The 22,738-nt window shown below is 37.7% G+C and overlaps 2 protein-coding genes across 2 annotated transcripts in view; one reads left to right on the top strand and one right to left on the bottom strand.

Annotated features, from left to right (window-relative positions):
* Positions 1-22,738, top strand: part of IMMP2L (inner mitochondrial membrane peptidase subunit 2) — a 1,432,488-nt gene that overhangs the window by 475,192 nt on the left and 934,558 nt on the right. The window lies entirely within an intron of this gene.
* The window catches only part of LRRN3 (leucine rich repeat neuronal 3), an 89,074-nt gene continuing 84,900 nt past the window's right edge, over positions 18,565-22,738 (bottom strand). Inside the window, exon 2 of the mRNA XM_077470573.1 lies at positions 18,565-21,525. Coding sequence (XP_077326699.1) covers positions 19,071-21,194 — 2,124 coding nt within the window. The 5' untranslated portion in view covers positions 21,195-21,525 and the 3' untranslated portion in view covers positions 18,565-19,070. The remainder of the gene's footprint in view (positions 21,526-22,738) is intronic.

Raw genomic sequence — 22,738 nt, forward strand, 5'->3', positions numbered from 1 at the left:
GATGCTTCCTAAGGTCACTTTTCCCTGGCAGGCTGATCAGGCAGCTCAGCTCGCAGCCAATTCACTGCCTGTGTTCAGCCTGAAAAAAGTATGTGCTGCAAAATACTGATGAGCGTTGTAACTGATATATATTTTTTTTATTTGAAGACAATTTCTGCAACCTAATTAAAGAGATACTGGGAGCTGCTGTCTTGAGTGCTTTGTTGTGGATTTTTTGGGCATAGAATAAGACAGAGGTGAATGGCTGATGCATTTCATTGTCTATTTACTTATTTACTAAGTGGTTGTAAACTTCAGACTTGAAATATGAATATCCTTCTATAGCGTGTACTTGTCTCAATCCAAAGTACTAAGTGTCATTTCTGTCTGCTGCCCTGTTCCTTTGTAATCGGCATGAATCACTTCTGCCAGATTTTCCTGACACCAAGAGAAAAGAGGTAACAGGGGAAGGATCTTCATCACACAGTCTGTGATTGACGGCCTCAGCTCTATTCCTGTGTGCTGTGTGAAGGGGGGTGTGTCCATTAACTCCAATCAGCTCTCAGAGTTCTCCACAGTGAGCTTGGCAGTGTGATATTGAAGCTCTCTACCTCCTGTTTCTTACAGTTTATACAAACTTTGTAAACTCTGGACTGTGAATGGATGTAGAGAAGAGAAACTGCAGATAAACAGGTACAATTTATGTAGGAGGATTTGTTTTATCTCTGTGTGACACCTGAGGCTAGTCGGTTCACTGGGTATATGTAAAGGTTTACAACCACTTTAAGCCCAGTTTTGCATTAAATATCTTACATATGTCAAAATAAGCTGTAGACCACCTTTGAACCAACCTTTTTTTAAGACTAGGCATAAACATAACTGAGCAATGAGTAGTGCAAGAATATGCAAGCTTCTAGAACTCCTAACAACCAATTTTTCTTCATCTTCTTTATGACCGTGTAGCACATATGTGCAGAGTCCAAAAAGTGTTTTTTAAACCTGGGCGCCACATTTATGTGTTCTTGTGTATGTGCTGGGAGCGCACTGACCACAGTAATTAAATTGTATATATAGATAAGTGTTGCGCAAACCAATGGTGAATATGTATCTAAACTGATACGTTCAAATGATCCATCATAAAGCCATATATCAAACATCAGAAACATACAATCTAAAATATAATCTAAAATATAATATAATATAAAATATAATATAAATTATAATATAAAAAAATGCATAACAGTAATTTATTTAAAATAAAGTGCACATATGCTGAAAGTACATAATAGTCCATATCCAACAATAAATAAAGTGCCCAGTTTTCCTTCTCAGTGATAACAATTTCAGTGTGACAACATGAAAACTAATGGTGTACTTCCACCCAATCGTGACACCTAAGTGCTCCCAGTATTCTCACCTTAGTGAGTAATCAAATATGCTTTTGATTACATAAAGAAATCCTCCTTCATCAATATTAGCCCAATTATTGTCCTTTTTGGTTGGTTTGGGTGTCCTGTGGTGGTGGTCCCTTTAGGGCTCCCTCACATGCGCGTATCCATATGTTAGGGTAAAACAATGTGATCTTCCATAGTGCAATATTGTCAATAAAATCAATTTTATTAAAAGAATAACTCATACATCAAAATAGAAGATAAAACACCTTAGGTATATCATATACACAGCATACTAAAGGTCTCCAAACATCACTTCTGGTCCAGGATGCCCTACGTGTTATGTCACACCCACATGACTACATCAGGGGACGTCATGTGGACATGGCGTAACACATAGGGCATCCCAGACCCGGAAGTGATCTTTGGAGACCTTTAATATGCTGAGTCACTTTGGGAGGATGCTTTGTTTAACCCTAACCTATGGATAAGCGCATGTATATATACGTGATCCAGCTCTTCTGGGTAGGGAGAGTGCATGTGCTCTGCTGGCAACTCGCTCCCACTGTGATCACACACAGTGGGAGCCCAGCAGCAGGTACCGCAGACTCAGTGTCTGTCAACACCTGCAGGTGATCCATCAGAGAGGCAGGACAATGTAAACAAGGCAGATAACCATTCTGACAGGAGGGAAGGCATGGATCTGTCAGAAACCATGAACCAGAATGGCTAGTCAGCCAAGCCAGAAGTCAGGGATCAAAGTAGTGGAACAGCAAGCAGGATCTGGAGCCAGAAGGAATGTCAGCAAAGACAGTCTTTAAACAGGAACACAAGAGATAGTTTCTTGTGATGTGCCCAAGGCGAAGGCAGAGCTCCTCTGGACTGGACGGCTTAAGTAGGCAGGACTGACGAGCAAGATCATCAACAGCTGAGTAACTGTGGAGAGAGATGGGAGCTGGCAATTAGCCAACAGCTGAGCGGCAAGCTCAGAGAAGGAAGGGCTGAGCCCAGCCCTGACTGGATCCTGTGTCTCTGCAAAGCAGGGACATGAATCCATGTAGCACTAACCCCCAAAGGAGCTGCTGGTTTGATTGGGCTTACCGTTACCTTCTTCTCCTCGATTTGTGTCTAGGGGTTTCCCGTAGTAGATGCTCCAGTAACATTAGAGACTGACGACAGATCCGCATAAAGGGATTTTTATTTGCAAAAACATAGACAACGAACAGTCTCTTAAAATAGGATCAGAGAGTTAGGAAGGAAGTTTAGGTACTCTTAGCCTTTGTACACACGGTCGGACATTCCGACGAAAAATGTCCGATCGGACCGGGTTGTCGGCTCCATCGGACTGTTTCCATCGGAATATCCGATGGACAAAGTTTTAGAGCTGGGCTATGAAAACTTTCTGACAACATGATCTGATCGTACTTTGCCACGCATGCTCAGATCAAATTCCTAGACCAAAGCTATTGGCTACTAGCCTGAACGTAGTCCCGTCGTAACAAAATAACGTCATCACGTTCAGAATGATCGGATTTTCTGACAACTTTGTCCAACCGTGTGTATGCAACACCGGTTTCGGACAAAATCCGACGGATTTTGTTGTCGGAATGTCCGACCGTGTGTACGGGGGCTTAAGCCGCGTACACACGGGCGGACTGTATGGCCTACTTAGTCCGTCATACAATCCGACGGACAGTCCGTCCTACTTTCGAATGAACGGACTTGACCACACACGGATAGCCAAACAGTCCGTCGAAAGCTTGCACGATGACGTGTACAGCACGTACGACGGGACTAGAAATAGGAAGTCGAATACACAGCAATGCCACCTTCCGCCGTGTAAATCCTTTCTGAGCATGCGCCATTCTTAGTCCGTCGAACTAGCCTACTGACGAGCGGATTGTCCGCTGAAACCAAAGTATGACGGACAGTATTTCGAAAAATCCGAAATACTTAGTACGCCAGACTGCACGCTGAAAAAGTCAGCTGAAGCCCACACACGAGCGGACTGTCCGCTGAAATGTGTTTCGACGGACTAAGTAGGCCATACAGTCCGCCCGTGTGTACGCGGCTTTAGTGTCAAAGTCAATAATGAAGGACTTTCTTACTTTGACTAAATCCAGAGAATAGCCATTCACAACTGGATGTTCACTCAAGTTGTTTAGTTGCCCTCTCACAAGGCCTAGCAGCCAACAAGGTGCTTAACTCAGGAACAAGTCTCGGCCACAAACGTTGTAGAACATACAGGAAACTAAAACTTGTGGAACACTTGTGTGATACCTGGATCTTTCAGCCAGCTTGGCGATACCCACGAGACTGGATTCACTTAGGTACTTCAGCCCCACCATGCTCTTGCTAAAAAGCCAACCCATACATGGCCTTCTTCTAAAGAGTCCTCCCCTTGATAGCTACGAAGTTAATGGGCCTTTCCAACTACCAGAGACGGTACTGGACCACCTTGGAATCCTTCTTTAGTTTCCTTGCCTTGGGCTAGCCAGCCCCGAGACAAGTCGGGTGGATCCACACCCCAGGCCATAGCCTTCCTGGCGGACCAGGACCATGGAGTCAGAACATACTTCTGGACCGGAAACCCCAAACCACGTGACATCCGCATCTTAAGTACCCTCTCCCAGAAAGCACAGCAAGAGTGACACTCCCACTGGGTGGGCTCCGAGAGAGAGTAACTTTAAAGTGCCCAACCAGACCGTGGTTCCATGCCTACCAGAAGAGACAGCGCCCCCTGTAGCCTGGCTGAACATCCTATAGTCCAGTCAGACTGATGCTGAGGTCCAAATTTAGAATAATTGTACCCAAACCAAACTGCAGTTCAGGTGTAACCTTAACTCAAAAAAAAAAACATAGCGCATGCTCAGGAGCTGGCGCTACAATCCATATATTCCCCTAGTAAAAGCACCTCCCACATTGTAATATAACACAGGCTAGGCGCACGGTCAACCCTTTAATCGCCCCTGATGTTAACCCCTTCCCAGCCAGTATCATTAGTACAGTGACAGTGCATATTTTTAGCACTGATCACTGTATTAGTGTCACTGGTCCCCAAAAGGTGTCAGTATCTGAATGTCAGGCGCAATATTGCAGTCCCGCTATAAGCTGCTGATCACTGCCATTGCTAGTAAAAAATAAATAAAAATATCCAATAGTTTGTAGAGCAAACCAATCAATATACGCTTGTTGGGATTTTTTTTCCCCAAAAATATGTAGCAGAATACATATTGGCCTAAATATAGAAGAAATTTGATTTTTTACATTTTTATTGAATGTTTTATAGCAGAAAGTAAAAAATAGTGGGTTTTTTTTTCCAATTTTTTTTGTTTATAGCACAAAAAATAAAAATGCGGAGTTGATCAAATACCACTTAAAGAAACCCCTATTTGTTGGTAAAAAGGGACAAAAATTTTATTTGGGTACAGCATCGCATGACCGCTCATTTGTCAGTTAAAGTAACGCAGTGCTGTATCGCAAAAAAATGGGTAAATCTTCTGAAGGTCACGTGGTTGGGGTTTGTATTAACCTCGGTCATGAAGGGTTTAAACTGACTTCAATAAACTGAAATCTGATTGCATTGTGTGAGTGACTGGGATGATCATATTAACAGTGATACATGCTCAAACTGTTTCTTACATTTGAATGGCAACTTTTGTATATACAGTAAGAATAGGCAAACCTGGATGAATATTCTTTTTGTAGAAAATCCATAAACCCACTAGATGCCCACTTGTTAAATCTGCTAGTGGTTTTATCAAAGTTTGGTACCATGAAAATGTCAGATGAGAGAGATAAGTGAACACGGTTGAGCACGTGGAAGAAGTTGCCACTTAATAGCAATGCTAGTGTTCAATCAATTATTGATTGGAATCTTCAGCAAATTTTTAACAGCCATAATTATTATGTATTGTATAGTTCTCTGAAGGAGCTAGAATATACGCCAGCACAAAAAAATAAATAAAAAATTCTGAACCGTAGAGATGCCACTTCTATTTTCTTTGCTTGCAGTTACCATCTTAAACATGTTCACAAGAGGAAGAATCAAATCAGGATTTGATGAGGCATTAATTGTAAAATGTTTCTTGAGCCAAACAAACAAATACTTGACCTATGTAAAACATTAAAGCAGTCCAAGTGATGCTTGTTTTACATTTCCCTTGAGTGCAAAAATCATTAAACCATTGAAACGTTGCTTTCACTTGCAAAATATAGGCTAGGATAATGGTGTGAGTTTTCTTCTTGCGTGATTGCTAAAGTTCTGTATTTCTTTTTCCTATGGTCAATTCAATATACTTTAAAAGCTGATGCACACAGGTGCTGTGGCCCTTACAGCATGAACGAGCCACTTGTTTATGTGGATGTAGGCAGCCTATGTTACTCTATATCAGGAATATGCAATTAGGGGACATCTAGCTGTTGCAGAACTACAAGTCCCATGAGGCATAACAAGATTCTGACAGCCACAAGCATGACACCCAGAGGCAGTGGCATGATGGGACTTGTAGTTTTGCAACAGCTGGAGGTCCGCTAATTACATATCCCTGTTCTATAGGGATTCAACAGCTGTAGTGACACAGCCACATGCCCTAATAGGACAGGCGTGTGTGTGTGTGTGTGTGTGTGTGTGTGTGTGTGTGTGTGTGGGAGGGGGGTGCAGAGCCTTGATTGTACACTGTATGCATTATATACAGTACAAATCACTAATTCATGCTGTTCAGTCTACTGCACCCATATGAATGAGGCCTTAAATTGTTTTAGAATTGCTTAGATGGAGATGGATGGTCAAATTTTTATGTGAAGACGGCAGCTTATTACTTTCTCAGAAAACTCTTTGTAGCTATAGGAATTTTCTGCAATAATGCCCTAATATTTTAAAGTTGTAAAATGGCAACAAAAAAACTCAAGCTCGTCCATTTGCAATGGCCCCTCCAATGTGCATACACACTAAAAACAATTTGCACATGCCACAGTGTGTTGGGCTTGTGGTGGGCATTTTTTTTCGGTCTTTGGGTATGCACTGAGGGCGACTATTGTGAGAAGTAATAAATACCGGTAAGAATAACCCTTACGCATTAGCATGCATGCACTTAAAAAATATAGCTTGGTCCCATCTAACTGTATGCACCTATAAGACTAATAAATAAGAAAGAAACTTTGTTTCATTAAACCTTACAAGGTTACAGTAAATATTACCAGGAAATTAGAACATGTAGCACTTAACAGTCACAGCTTTGGTAAACTCCCGCAATATAAGATAGGTTAATAAATACATTTGTTAGCTTGCTATAAAACAATATGGCTATTTACTGCTTTTAGCAGTCTGCTCTGGCGGCAGTGTTCTCAAGATCATCACATTTGTTAAATATTCATGTGAATGAAAGTATAAATATCTTAGCCGAACATTTTCACAGTGAGAAGAAAGCAGTTTTTCATATTGCAGCGCCTTTGGGTAATTTATGAAACATTTCGTATATTCACCTGCATAAATTCAAAATGAAGCTTTTGGTAATACAGTATACTTAGCTTTAGGGATTGCAGACCATAGGCTAACAATATTCTATCAATTTGTATGTATATTTTTTTTGGGTAGCTCCGACACCACAAGGACATTCTACAGATGCCTTTTATAAAGTAAGTGTAGGGATTTCCAGTTAATTTTACACATAATTTTTATATTTATTGTTAGGGTAGTTTATAATATTGTGAATGCTTAAATTAGTTATAATGCTTTTTTTTTTTTTATTAAAAAAACAAACATGCCTATGCTTATTGGCTCTGTGCAATGGTTTTGCACAGAACAGCCTCAATCCTCTTTTTTGGGGTCCCCCACAGGCGCTTCAGACATCTCCTCTTCAGCCGGTGCACCTGTGTATGCTCGTTCTGGAGTCACCAGATTTGATTGACAGCAGCAGGAGCCAATTGCTCCCACTGCTATCAATCTGTCTAACGAGGAGATATACAGTGGCAGGAGCACCACTGTGCTGGCACACATCGCTGCATTAGATGGGTCTAGGTAAGGAAAATTGATGGGGGGGGGGTCAGGGAGGCAGCTGCAACGCAAAAAGGTTTTTCATCTTAATGCATAGAACGCATTAAGGTGAAAAACCTTATGCCACGTACACACAGTCGGACTTTCCAGCAGACTAGTTTGCACGGTCTTCCCGACTGACTTTTCAGCAGAGTTCCAATGGACTTCCGAATGAATGGACTTGGCCACACACGAACGGACTAAGACATTCAGAAGTCCGTCGGATCGACTGTGCAGGGACGGACCTGTCAGAGCGCCACTCTCCCCTATGGGGGATTGGATGAGGACAGACCACAGACCCAATCCGTTCCGCAGATGCATGGAAAAGTAGGTTTTTCCTCCGTCACACTTTTTCAGATCGGAGCGGGTCGGATGACAGCGGACATGTCACCGCTGACATCCGACGCTCCATAGAGGTCTATGGAGCATCCTTTCAGATCGGCCTAAAAAACTGACAGGTGTACCTGAACGGATCGTCCATGTGAAAGAGGCCTTATAGTGTTCTGCCCACATTTACTTGCAAATGATAGCCAGGCCTTCTTTTTTGTATTCTGTGTAAATTGATACTAGAACAGCGTCTGTATTGGCAATACAAATTATAATGTAGCAATGTTATATTGATATATTGTAATTATTAAGGCTCATTCAAAGCAAATTAAAGGGGTGACGTTTTTTTCTGAATATGATGACACAAAAATAATAATAATTAAACTCCTGATTAATCCAGTATTAAACAGTAGTAATCTATAACCAGCCCTAATAACTATATTTTTCCCTTTTCCCCTTGGTTATTATTTAGCTGCTGATTTTTCTTTTGGAAATAATATTTAAACTTTTTTCTGTTTCATTCCTGCTATTCTTGAATGCTTTCTAGTAATGCATTAAAAAAAATGTAAAAAACTAATTTATTTTTTAATAACGTTGCCATGTTTTGTAATAGAAACATGATTTTATTGTTACAATAAATTTGACAAATTATGGTAAAAAAAATACACTTTTACTTGACAAATAGAGGTCATATTTATAAAGCAGTGAATGTGACATTCACCAAATATTCAATGCAGGTGTATTTTCCTTGTGTGCATGTCTTTAATTGATTCCCCTGCAGTGAATGTTTGGTGAATGTAACTGCTTTATAAACCTACTCCAAATGTTTTAAAAATGACACTGGTCAAACTAGGAAAAACATTTATGTGTATATAGCCATGACCAAACATTTTGAGAATGACACAAATATTAATTTTCACAGCCTGCTGCCTCAGTGTTTTTAGATCTTTTCGTCGGATGTTACTATGGTATACTGAAGCATAATTACAAGCATTTCATAAGTTATATTTAATTTGCCCTGGCGTGCTGTCAATCAACGTCTGGGCCACATCCTGACTGGCAGTCCATTCTTGCATTATCAATACTTGGAGTTTGTCAGAATTTGTGTTTTTTTTTTGTTCACCTGCCTCTTGAGGATTAACCACAAGTTGTCAAAGGGATTAAGATCTGTGGAGTTTCCTGGCCATGGACCCAAAATGTAGATGTTTTGTTCCCTAAGCCACTTAGTTATCACTTTTGCTTTATGTCAAGGTGCTCCCTCATGCTGGAAAAGTCATTGTTCCTCACCAAACTGTTTTTGGATGGTTGAGAGGAGTTGCTCTCGGAGGATGTTTTTGTATCATTCTTTATTCATGGCTGTGTTCTTAGGCAAAACTGTGAGTGAGCCTACTCCCTTGGCTGAGAAGCAACCCTACACATGAATGGTCTTAGGATGCTTTACTCTTGGCATGACACCTTTTATTCATCGGGCAAGGTTTTTTCCAGATGCCCCAAACAATCGGAAAGGGGGTTCATTGGAAAAAATAGCTTTACCCCACTCATCAGAAGTCCAATTTCTCTATTTTTCTCAGAATATCAGTCTGTCCCTGATGTTTTTCCTGGAGAGAAGTGGCTTCTTTGCTGCCTTTCTTGACACCAGGCCATCCTCCAAAAGTGTTCTCCTCACTGTGCATGCAGATGCACTCACACCTGCCTGCTGCCATTCCTGAGCAAGCTCTGTGTTGGTGGTGCCCCAAACCTGCAGCTGAATTAACTGTAGGAGACAGTCCTGGTACTTGCTGGACTTTCTTGGGCACCCTGAAGCCTTCTTCAAAAATGCAGTGGAAATGTTTTTTTATGGGATTAAGTTAATTTTCATTGCAAAGGGGGACTTTGCAATTAATTGCAATTCATATGATCACTCTTCATAACTTTCTGAAGTGTATGCAAGTTGCTATCATAAACACTGAGACAGCAGACTTTGTGAAAATTAATATTTGTGAAATTCTCAAAACTTTTATCCATGGATATACAGTATATATATATATATATATATATATATATATATATATGTTTTTTTGTATCTTTAGTAAGCACAGACTTACCTCCGAATACAAGGAAAAAAAGCTCTGGTCCAAAAGTGGTGTACAGGTGCAAGAGTTGAAGTGGTTAATAATCTAATAGCAACATGGCTTTGGGTCACATAAGTGAATGCAGGGGTAGATTTTTTTTCAACAGTAGGGCGTCTAAAGTCTGCTTTCTTCAGGTCAGTAACTCAGAAATCATTGAAGTTATCATCATAATATCTAGGCAACTAATATTTTCATAAGCGACTGCAGTTTTACTTTGGGCCATATAAATATGCAACTACAGTATGGGGAGATGTTTCTATATATTTGACACTCCATTTTTATTCCCGTTTTTCCACAACTTTATACTAATCACTATAGAAAAACATTTTAATCATATTTTTTTTCTGGTCTCTGTTTGATGAATGCAAACAAGTTGATGTTGTATACCTTAATGACCAGTACTTAAAAGGAGTATCATATTATTTCCATTGAAATGGTAACATGTGAAAAAATACCCATTGAATGACCAAGGTTAAGTATTGATTGACTAGGTTGTTTTTTTGGAGATCCCTGTAGCAATGCTGCAACCCCCCTTCAGGGGCATAAACACAGCACATACAAATGTAAACTCAGCCAAAACCAGCATCAATGTTAAAGCTCTAAAACCACTTTAGTGTGCCAAATAGGTCCATAAATCACCATTCATATAGAATGGTTTTCATTACATTCCTTTTTATGTATTCTTAGGCTTTTAGATTTAGTTTGCATTCATCTAGTATAAGAGTTTATGTAATGGAAAATTTGTAACTTTACTAGGGTCACATGCGCACAGAAATGTCAAATAAAGTGACAATTTTATCACAATATACTAGCGTTGGCAACATCTTTCACATATATTCTTCCATAAGAAGACCTGTACGTTTGAGATTAGGATTTATATTGTGTTACTCTGATTAAGAATATTTTGATTCTATCATTTTCATTGTACAATGCATTTTATGTTTGAGATCATATCAGCAATCATTTTTTAAATTTCTTTGAACCTAAAAAGACAGACATACAAAATACATGAGCACATTTTGCTGACCTATACAGTACCTGCATTGTAATAGGCCATATTTCACATCCTTTGTTTATGACAAATAGCCTAGAATGAAAAGCTCTGTCCATGGTGCTGAAATATCTGATGATTGATGAGTGTGTCTAGCTGATAAATTCTAATGCCAATGTATGTGCCACAGTGATTCATCAACTATGTAAAACCGGTGTGTTCTGAGAAATGTTGAATTTGTGGAAATTTAAATGGGAAACGTTTCATGTTTTATTTTTTATTTTTTCAAAAGCTAAAAATATAACTAAACTGAAAAAAACTACTGTACACTGTATTACAGTAAGAAAATCAGCTTTTTTTTAAATTGAAAGGAAGAGATATGTGTTTATATATATTATTAAATGAATACTATTACATTATTGTAGCAATCAAACACTGATATTTGATTTAGAAAAGCATTTTTTTAATACATATTTCATAGAGAAGCATGCCTTTGTCCATTTTTTTTCTGTTCTAATTATATACATATTATCAAATATCACATTTTGTACTTATCAATTTGCTTTTTGTAGGAGGTGGCATTATGTTAATACTGCCCTTTAGGCTCCATTCACATTTGAGCAATGTAGGAAAAATGCATTTTTTAAGACTTGCATCTTTTTGTAGCGCTTTTTTGTAGCAATACCAGTCATTTGAATAGACTGTCCTTTGCTCCAAAAACATGACAGTGTAGTTCCTGTGCCCTATTTTAGAGCTGACTTGGTGCATTTTTGAATTGTTAATTTTCTGTGTTTTTTTGGGAATTTTGTCACATGACAAAACTCCCATTTTTTTAGCACATTTGGGGTGCCATTAGCAATGAATGAAACCCAAATGTATATTGCGTGTTTTGGTGCTTTTTCACCACGTTCCGGAATCACTGACTGTATTGCACGACTATGCCTACAATTCTGCTACCCTGAAATGTGAACAGGGCCTTAGCTTTTTAAACATTGAGTTGTTTTAACCACTTGACCTCTGGAAGATTTACCCCCCTTCATGAATAGGCCATTTTTTGCCATATGGCACTGCGTTACTTTAATTGATAATTGCCCGGTCATGCAACTCTGTACCCAAATAAAAAAATGCTTTTGACCTATAAACAAAAAAAGACTGGCAATTAAAAAAAATATATATATTTTTCACTTTCTGCAAAAAAAAACAATCCAATAAAAAAACGTAAAAAATCTAATTTCTTCATAGGTTTAGTCTGATATGTATTCTGCTACATATTTATGGTAAAGAAAACCCCAATAAGTGTATATTGATTGGTTTACACAAAAATTATAGCGTCTATAAACTATGGGATATTTTTTATGTATTTTTTTTTTTTTTTAATAGTAATAGAGGCGATCAGTGACTTCTAGCAGGACTTTGATATTGCAGTGGACATTCTGACACTAACTGACACTTTTTGGGGACCAGTGATCACTGCTAAAAAAAAAATGCACTGTCACTATACTAATGGCACTGGCTGGGAAGGGGTTTACATCAAGTGTGATCAAAGGGTTAAATTGTGCCTAGCCAGTGTTTTACTATACTGTGTGTGATGCTTTTGCTAGGGGAAGAGATGGAATTTATTCCCTGCAAAAAAAGGGATACACATTCCATCTCTTCCCTCCTGTCAGAACAGCGATCTGACTTGTTTACATAGGCAGATCGCAGTTCTGTCTCTCTGCCTAATAATAGGCTTCTGCTGTGTGTAATCACAGTGGAAGTGAGCTACCGGTGGCGTGCATAAGTGCCTCCTACCCGGAAGTGTCTGATCACACACAAATATATGTATATATATATATATATATATATATATATATATATATATATGTGTGTGATATATATGTGTGTGTCTGTGATCTCACACACAGGTGCCACTCTGCAGTAATAAAACTGATATAGGTTGGACCTAAGTGGTTAAAATATAAACCTATTGAGGGCTGAGCAGATACTTAGATGAAATCTACCTATTAAAAAGTTGAATTTCTTTAACAAAAGCCACTTGCTGGGTTATTTCTGATTAGTTATTTCCTTGGTAGAAATACGACTGTGTTTGGGGCTGGTACCAGCAATGGGGGCAGCTTAGGCAGGATGGGGGTGTTTGGTAAAATGTGAATCCCCAACCACTTGCTGTCTGTGTGGCCAAGCGATGTGCAGGGAGGGAGTATGGTGGAGGCAGACAGCAGGGAGAGAGCTGGAGGAAGCAGCCACAAACTTTCACCCAGCCGAGTTCCAGTACTGGGCTCCACTAATCCCCACTGCTCTACAGTGCTTTGCTTCTCTTCTTCCCTGGCTGCTGCGGGGCACAGGAGGATTATGGGCATATCTTGAATGAGGTACTAATGGAGGGCAAATAAGATGTGTAGCATATGGGGGTGAGTGGGGAATTGCATTATGGAAGGAAGCGGGGCAGCGAGGGTCGAGGGGGCAGCACAATGCACCCTGTCCTGTGTAGATAAAAATCCTTGCATCCGCAATGACTGTGTTCACGGCAGAACGACTGAACTTTACACACTCCGTTCTGTTTGTAAAAAATGGGCATAGTCCATGAAATCTGCATGCACATTCATTCTGTGTGAATTATCCAAACAAAAAAAAAAAGACTGTTCCACTGAAACACTGATTACTTTAATTTGCTAACTACCTCCAGTGTTCTCTAGAATTGTTCTAATGTTTTTTTTTGTTACAAAGAAGTACATATTTCATGTGCTCCTCAGCTCCATCTAGTGGCCATGATGCAATACTTTACTACTACATTAATACTTTACTACTACTTTACTATAAGAATTTTTATTCAAAAGAAATAATAGCCTAAAATAAAAAAAAATTAAAAATGTGCTACATTTTGGTGCTTAGTACTTTTTATTTGTCATAATCCACATTTATTTCTTTTGCGGCCAGATAGGTTTCTGCAAACATTTTACGGTTTGTCTAGTATCTAGAGAAGTTTATAGTAGCAAGGGTCATGAAGGTGGATAATTAGTATTCACTTCTCATGCTGACATTAAAATTATTTCAGTTCACCTCGTAAAAAAGACATTGCCTAAGGTACAAATAACCTTTACATTGAATACTTAGTGGCGTTTTGCTCATCAAGCGAAGTTCCACCCTAAAGTGGAGTTTCTGCTCATCGGATTCCCTCCCTCTCCTGTGCCACAATTGGCACCTTTCAGGGGGGAGGGATGTGCAGATACCTGTATAATCCAGGTATCAGCACCCACTTCCAGGAATAGCTAGCCATAGCAAGCCGCAGATGCCTGTCCCCCGTTGTGTTCTGGGAAACACACAGTTCCCAGAACACAATGGGGACCAGTGAAGACACGCGGCGTGTTCACGCATGCGCACTAGGGAACCGGGCAGTGAAGCTGTATCGCTTCACTTCCTGATTTGCTGACAGAGGATGGTGGCGGGGGCAGTCGAGAGATGATCGATTGCTATTCATCTGCTGCCGACATCGCGGGCACCCTGGGCGAGTAAGTGTCCATTTATTAAAAGTCAGCAGCTGCATTATTTGTAGCTGCTGACTTTTAATATTTTGTTTTTTAAGGTGGCCCTCCTCTTTAAAATCTAGTTATCTGTGCTGAGGGGTGTGTGTTTTCTGCTTGCTTTAGAAATGCAGCTGCACTCTAAAAGGGTGACTGTATCAACCAATGCCACCAACATTGACCCAAGACCAATAAACCCTACATACAAAATTTGATCCTCTATGAACTACCATCATAAATGAAGAGAGAGTGTTTACCAGCAACTGATATGTGGTCAGAAATCATGTTGAGTAACAAAAACAGTACTGATTGTAAATGTGTGAAAGGTTTAAAAATGTAAGGTGTGGTTTTTTTTTGTTTTTTTTTACTTATAATTTTTTTTTACAAGCCTTTTTAATATGATGTGTCATAATGATACAGTATGCCTCTGTAAGATTACAGTTAAAACCAGACTTTCTTTCTCAAACCAAGTAAAAAGCTTAAAACACCCCATTAAGGGCAGTGTAAAGAATTCTTTCTAGGTCGCAGGCAATTCTAGCTTAGTTAAGTAGAAAAGAGGTATAACTATTATGAATGGGCAATAATGGAAAGAAGGCATTAGCGTTCATGATGTAGCCTGGTTCCTTGTGAAGATAAATGGATGTTGTTAATTCTTACTGTTAACTCAATATCTAATTTTAAAAATGTTCTCCATAGGGGTAAAATGTAGCATGTAGAAATATTCTGCTATTATCATCACTCTACATAGCTGCTTTTAATTAGCAGTTCAGACTCTGTGAAAATCGAACTTTTATTTATACCAGTACAGCTAACATAAACATTTAAAACAAAAAAAAAATAAAAAATAAAAAAATAAATGTATGCTAGCAGTTTTGTAGTGTGGGTTTTTATGAATTTTTGTTTTAATTATATTTGGATAATAAATTAGGGGAGCATAAATATAATCTGAATTTATTTGATTTCACCTCACTAAGTTCTAAAGTGTAACCTGAAAAATATATAACTATTTGCTGTTAATTATAAATGTTAATGTCAAAACTACTAAATAGTATTCAGATGAGGAACATGAACAATATAATCTTTTATGCAATGATGGATTATGAATTTCAGACTGTATTAACAGCACCTTTAAATTTCAATTTGTGCTGTTTATATGTAGTTAAATATATAACGAATGTTCGTATGAATAGTCTAATTACTCAAATTCTAAGATGTAGCTATGTTGCTATATGGAAAGGGTTACTGTTGTCTGCTTGTCCTTGTCATTGACACTGAAAGTGATGGGAAAATCAAGCATTTTACAGTTGTTGCCAGAACAAGAAGTTAGAGTAAATCTTTCATTGCAGATATCTCTTACAATGACACATCTCAAAGATTACAATTCCTCTCACTTTTAAAAGACATCCAATCATTTCCTTTTGTACAATGGGATTTAAATAAGGTTTAGAGAAGTTCTGCTGGATCTGTTTGCTTGCCAAGAAATGGCCCCTTGTTAGCTAGCTACAGAAAAAGTGAAGGAAAAGAATAACTTTTTTTTTTTTTAATATATTTTCCCCTTAATTGGGTGCTGTCTTTAAGAAAGTAATTAATTTCTAGGTGCACTTCAAGTACTCTTAGATAGAAACATAGTTGTAACTGTTCGTGATCTGTTTATCAATATAGCCAATGATCACCATGTCTAATTAGCATTTTATGTATTTATTTTGTCATGCAAATTTTGCTTGAGCAGTCTGCATGGTGGAATATGAAGATAATTTCAACAAAATTTGAAATCATTCCACTCATCCGTACGAGTTACACCCTGTAGTATTTTCTCATATCTCCTGACAATCTATGCATAAGTTCTATAATCTGCACATCTGCCACATTCATGACAAAAGCGCTCCCCATTTTTTTTCCATTTATACTTATTGCCCTGGTATACAAAATTTGAATGTATAACCACATAAATAAAATGTTTTGTGTCAATAAAAAGTGTGACACTTTTTTTGTTGTTGTCTTTATAAGGTAAATAAGGACAGATTTAACTTACAGCAACATTTTTTTTTTTTTTTTATACCTTGCTTTTAAATCATACCTGGATTATATATATTAAAGAAAGCTTCCTGTTTACCGGGAACTACTGTGCATACTGAAATTGTAGGTTTAAAGGTCAAGTTCATCTTTTTTTTAAATAATAAATGCACATTTTTTGCATTTACTATTTTTTTTTCTTAGGAGCCTGTAAAGCATTACACCAACAATCAGCAGGTCACTGGTGCAATGTTGGGATCCTGCAGACTGTCAGTGTAGCGGTCTGTGTGTATCTTCGATACAGGCAGTCAGTTACTTCAGTCCAGGGAGATTCCAAGAACTATGAGGATGCTCACCAGTGTCCTCGAATGACAAGCTGTCATCTGCACAGGAGTTGGTACTTGTAGTCTATTCATTCACAGGACTCTGTGAATGAATAACAAGACTGTGTGAGCGGAGCCCTGCACAGCTGTTTGTTTTTTAATTGTGACAGCGGGTGCGGGGATAATATTCCCAGCCCACTGTCACAGGGAGGGGGGGTTGGGTGGAGAGCTGCAGGCATGGGAATATGTTACATTTTCCACCCTAAAAACTAATGGAATGTGTAACATACTCCCAAAGCTAAACTGATCCTTTAATTTAACCTAGTATGGAATCAAACTTGAAAAAAATAACACATCTGAAATGTAAATGTACTGGTTCATGAAAATTGAAGGAAAATGTACTAGGGCTGATTTACTAAAGGAGTTGAGATTTTTTAACTTTTTCAATTTTCCAATCATGAAAAATTCTATTTACTTGTTCCATCTGCACATGATTGGTTATTCATAGTAAACATGAATTTTCTTTTCACATGATTGGGTAATTGTAGTAAATATTCACACAACTCTTTTAGTGAAGATTCTCAGCTCCTTTAGCCCTGATAGTGTAATCTAATCCAATATACATAGTTAACAATTCTGTTTTTGCTTTTTGTTATACAGGTTTATATACCTACTGTAAGTTTAAAGGCTAGGTACACCTTTAAATAAATAGTGCACTTTTTTGCAGAAAAAAAATTAGCTTTTTTTTTTTAATGGGAGCCTTCAAGGCATTGTACCTGTGATCATTGGAATGTGGGTACAATGCCAGTCTTCTGCAATCTCTTCCTCCAGCTCCCTGCCCTTACTGAGTATTGTCATTTGAGTGTTTGCAGTGATTTGTGATCACTGCATTCATGTTTCATTGATAACTACAAGCCACGGCAGTAGATAGCACTTGTAGTTCATTCACAGATCTCTGTATCAATGTCTGTCTGAATGAAGTGGCCATGTGGGTGAAGCCCCAAACAACTGTGCTGATTTCAAAAGTCACAGTGGCTTTAGGAGAGAAGAACCCCCGAATGCTGTCAGGGAGGGTGGAGTTGGGGTGGTGAGGCATTTGCACCATGTTACACCCTAAATGCAGATGTAACATGGTGTAAAAGATGTAATTAACATCTAACTTCTAAATAGATTCCTCCATCCAAACAAATAAGGTGGATGGAGGAACCCCTTCCTGCCAGGACATTATATTCTGACAGTTGGAAGGGCTGCAGTCACTGATTGACAGACATTTTTCAGCATAACGGGACAGCCACACACGGATCAAACTTTGGCTGATTCACCACGGACTGGCTGAAATTTGATCAGAGTATGCTTTGATTGGCATTTGATAATTTGGTAATTTATCCAATATGATTCCATCTTAAGTAACTGTTAGCCAAAGGCAATGAGTGGACCTAAATGACACCCACTATATATAGCTAATTTTACCATATAAATCTGAAAGCACAAACCAGTAATGTATATGTCGTAAAGGTAACTTTCTGGTTAACATTATAATAATGCAATGTTAATTCATTAGGGAACACACTCATGTTTTATATAAATACAGTCACATTACACAGAAATCCTTTGTAAAGAGTTTTACCACTGAGCCCAAAGTCCGACAGTGAATTTTCAATAAAACACTCTAGTTTTATTGAAAGTACTAAGTACTAGCTTAGAGGTTTTTCTCAATGCTTTATGCATACTTTGTACAAGATTATAGTTTTGTGGTATTTTATAAATCCAGGGATAATGTGTACAGTGCACAAATGCTTATGGCTTTTCAGCATGATTTTCTTTTTTTTATATCCATTGTATTTTTAGCACATGTCCTTATAACATAACAAAACATCCTTGGTACAAGTAAGTTTTATTAATCAAAAAATGTTTTTTTTTCCATAAAAAAGATTTACATATTTACTGTCTCTATCTACTACACTACAGAAATTCCATTTTCATTACACCACGTGCCAATTCTATTTTATTTTGTCACTTGTCAAAACTCTTGGCTAAAATGTGTAATACATCACAGAAGGAGGTATTGCTCAGTTCGACTACAGTATAATGTAGAAAACAAATACATAAAACATAAGCTATATTTTTATTGTGTATTTAACAAAAAAGTCATAGTTCTCAGCTTTATTTATAGATATATATTTTTGTCTCAATGAAGCGTTTGCTTGTTTGGCTTAAAATAAATAGTAAGCCATTTACCAGGGATACTTTTTAGGCAGCAGTGACATAGTTATTTCTTTTTTTCACTTCTAGAAAACAGTATTTTCTCTTGTTCAATAGCACAGCTAAAACCTTGTGCTTGTTTGTATTCCATAGGTTAAGCTCCCAAATCAGTGTTTTTTTTTTATGGGATCAGACTTGGTACTTGTATAACTGTAGATTTGACCTCAAGAGATGTGCTTTCCTTGCCAACATTCCAAAGACTCAACAAAGGAGGATATAGGTCATTATAAGCAAATGTAGGTGTCTGTACAAGATTCCTGGAATATTTTTGATCAGTGTTGCCTCTCAAATATAAAGATATAGAGTTGAAAAAGTATGAAACACTAATGATTCCAAAAAGTCCTCCCAAAATGATAATCATTGCAGAAGAATTGAAGGTTTTATTGTGTTTAGACATGGTGTCTGGTCCTTTAGTAGTGATATTTATACACTGCTTTTCAATTTGTTCATAGATAGTGGGTACATCAATGCAAATGGTGTACTCTGTGAGTGGACTGAGACGTGTTAAATTGTATTGTTTTATATCTGATGGCAACCGAACGTTCTGAGCAATTTTGGTGGATTGTGCATTCATGAAGGCAGTCCACTGTACACTGGATTTAAAAATCCTTGATGCTGATTTCCAAGACACCATGATAGAACTGGTCTGAACTTCCTTAATATCAATATTGATAGATTCATTGACCTCTTCTGGCAAGGAACCATCCACTGTGATAATAATTGCTTTTAAATCCGCACCAACTAGATTTTTAGCTACACATGTATATAGTCCAGCTTCTAGGATGCTTATATTATTAATTTCCAAGGTACCTTCAGAATTAACATAAAATTGCCCAGAAACAATGTTTGGTTGGAGTTTGGAGCCTGAAGGTGTAATCCAGTAAATTTCTGGCTCGGGTTCTGCTGTTGCTCTGCAGTGTAATGAAACTGAACTACTAGTCTTCATATCCAAATCTGATGGAAAGCTTTGAGGAGCAATTAATGGTAAACATATTTCCATCATTTCCCTAAAATGTATATACCTGACGTTTTGTCCATGAAATTCAGGAGGGTCAACACAGAATAAGGAATCAGTTTCCATAAATCGTATATTGGTTTTATTCATATTTATCCAGCGGTTTACGCAGTCGCATCTGATAGGGTTGCTGTGTATGCTTATTTCCTTAAGGTTAGGCAATGCTTCTATAGTACTCTGATAAAGGGCACTAAGGGAATTGCTGTTAAGCATAAGGGTTTCCAGCTTAGGAAGTCTATAGAAAGCATTGGGGTGAATGTATGCTAATTTAGGATTATTGGTTGCTTCTATTTTTCTGAGTTCAGGCAAGTTTTCAATGGCAAGACTGTCTATTGAAACTAGATCAGGCATGTTATTGATGCCTAGCTCCTTCAAGTGTAACATATTGCTAAAATCTCCTCTTTGTATCCTCATAATGGGATTTTTATTCAGATCCAAAAATTTAAGGTTCAAAACCTTCTGAAGAGCAATTGAGGGGACATTAACAAATCTGTTGTCATAAAAAGAAATGCTTTCCAAATTTTCAAGACCTGTGAAAACATTATCAGGAATTTCAGTGAGATTTATTCCTGCTAAGACCAGGCTGCGCAGATTGATAAGAGGCTTAAAGTTCATATCTTCCATTTTGACTATTGGATTTTCACCAATCATGAGGATTTCTAGACGGGGCATAGCTTCAAACCATTGTCTCTTAACCACCTGCAATTTATTTGAATTAAGGTGTAGTCTGAGTAAGTTGCCCACCCCAACAAATGCATTTGGTGAAATTGTGTATATTAGATTATGGTTAATGTAGAGCTCTTGTAAATTTTGCAGTCCAGAAAAACAATCCTCGGTCAGCTCTACTAATTTATTTTCTTCAAGGTACACAGAAAGTATCTTATGGGCATTTGTAAAATTGATATTGACCATGGAGGACAGATTGTTCTGGGATAAATCCAGCCCTGTAAGATTTACTGGAAAATAATCTGCATCCTTAATTTCCTCAATGTTGTTTGCTTGTAAAAGTAAAATCTGTGTATTTGCAGGTAACCTCTCTGGGATGCTGTTAAGATTTAATGCATTACAATCCACTGTAAGAGCTTCAATGTAAATGGATTTTGGTGTGAACCATGGTCGAACTTCACATGTGCACAGTTGTGGACAATCAATTTTTTTAGTAGTAGAGTACGCAGCTGCAGCAAAAATTAGTCCAAGTAGTAGGTTTAGTCTAAGTTTTATTTCTCTCATTTTCTTTTCTTCAGTTCCTAATAATGGTCTTGTTGTGCTGAATCAGCAGATTATCGTTCTCTGATATATTGATAGCAAAATGGTCACTTCATGAGAACTTTGCTTGTATTTAACCGGACAAATGTGTAGTATTCCTTTTCAAGGAAAAAAAGTTGTGTCATTTTTTAGAAGATCCCCACATACTGTTAGATTGAAGGTCACTCTGGTCTTGATGTACATTAAAAAGCCACTGTGTTCATATAGATTCCGGAGGTGGCCATTGATGAAGCGGCTTACTTAGAAGCATTAAATTCCCATATCGGATTAGTGGTAGAGTTTGTAGCATAGAGATCTGAGAATAAAGATAAAATAACAATTACTTATCGAAACAGAAAATATTGCAAATATATACAGGTATATTAGGCTCCACAATCGTTCCTCTGTCTGTATATAAATACATGCAGGCATATTATAACTGACCTTGCACTTTCATGTTTCTAACAGCGGCAATTTGTGTGGAGTTGCTGACCTTTTTATAGGCATTTTATTTGGGTTGATGTGTGACTCATAGCATAAACCTCCTGTAGCTGGCTTTTCTCAAACGCAGAAAGAGACAATGCATTCTCTGAGCTAACAATACTTTGTGGGGGAGGAAATTCAGTGTGAACGTTTTGCTGTTTGAATGCCACTGTACTATATTTTCTAATCACTAAATGAAATTAGATGTAGAGCTTTCACAAATGCAACATGATTTTGTGGTATATCTGTCCCTAAATTTCCAGGTAGTTTAGAAAAATCAACATCATAAGTAAAAAAATATACGGAAAATAAAACGTTGATTGTTAGGAATCTGAATGCATATAAATAGTGATTTAAATATTTTAATAAATGAAAAGGGTGTTATTAAATTTTCTTTAGGCAAACTCTTTCTGAGCTCTTTTTAACCAAACACTTGGTTTCCACACTAAATAGATAGATATAAAAAAAAATTTAAATAAAAAACACAAGAAACAATCAGAGAGTTATATTTAGTTATGTGTTATTTCATTTATTAGGCATTATATTATTAACATTTGTGGGGAAAACATTTTTTTCCAGTAATAAGCCATTATCTCAAGGTCATGCTGTGACTAGGATAATTAATCCTAAATTACTGAATTCCCTGCACCCCATGACCAGGGAAAAATCTCCAGAGCTTCCTCTTTGTCTGTATACATTCTGTCATTTCATAATGCAATTGTTATAGACTGGAATGGGAGACACTCTTCTCATATGGCCTTAAAGCTGACGTTGATGAAAGAATAGATAACATAAATGTATCTATATATTTCTAATATCCTAAAAAGTCTTCTAAAGTGCATTCAAAAAACAAACAAACTTTAGTGTATACTTTTTTTTTGCTTTCTAGAATTACATTAACCACTTCAATACAGGGCACTTTCATCCCCTTCCTGCCCAGGCCAATTTTTGGCTTTCTGTGCTGTCACACTTTGAATGACAATTATGAGGTCACGCAACACTGCACGCATTTGAAATTTTTATCATATTTTTCACACAAATAGAGC

Source organism: Lithobates pipiens, unplaced genomic scaffold (assembly GCF_037356315.1).
Source record: "Lithobates pipiens isolate NorthernLeopardFrog02 unplaced genomic scaffold, aLitPip1_a1.2 Scaffold_8, whole genome shotgun sequence".
Taxonomy (NCBI): domain Eukaryota; kingdom Metazoa; phylum Chordata; class Amphibia; order Anura; family Ranidae; genus Lithobates; species Lithobates pipiens.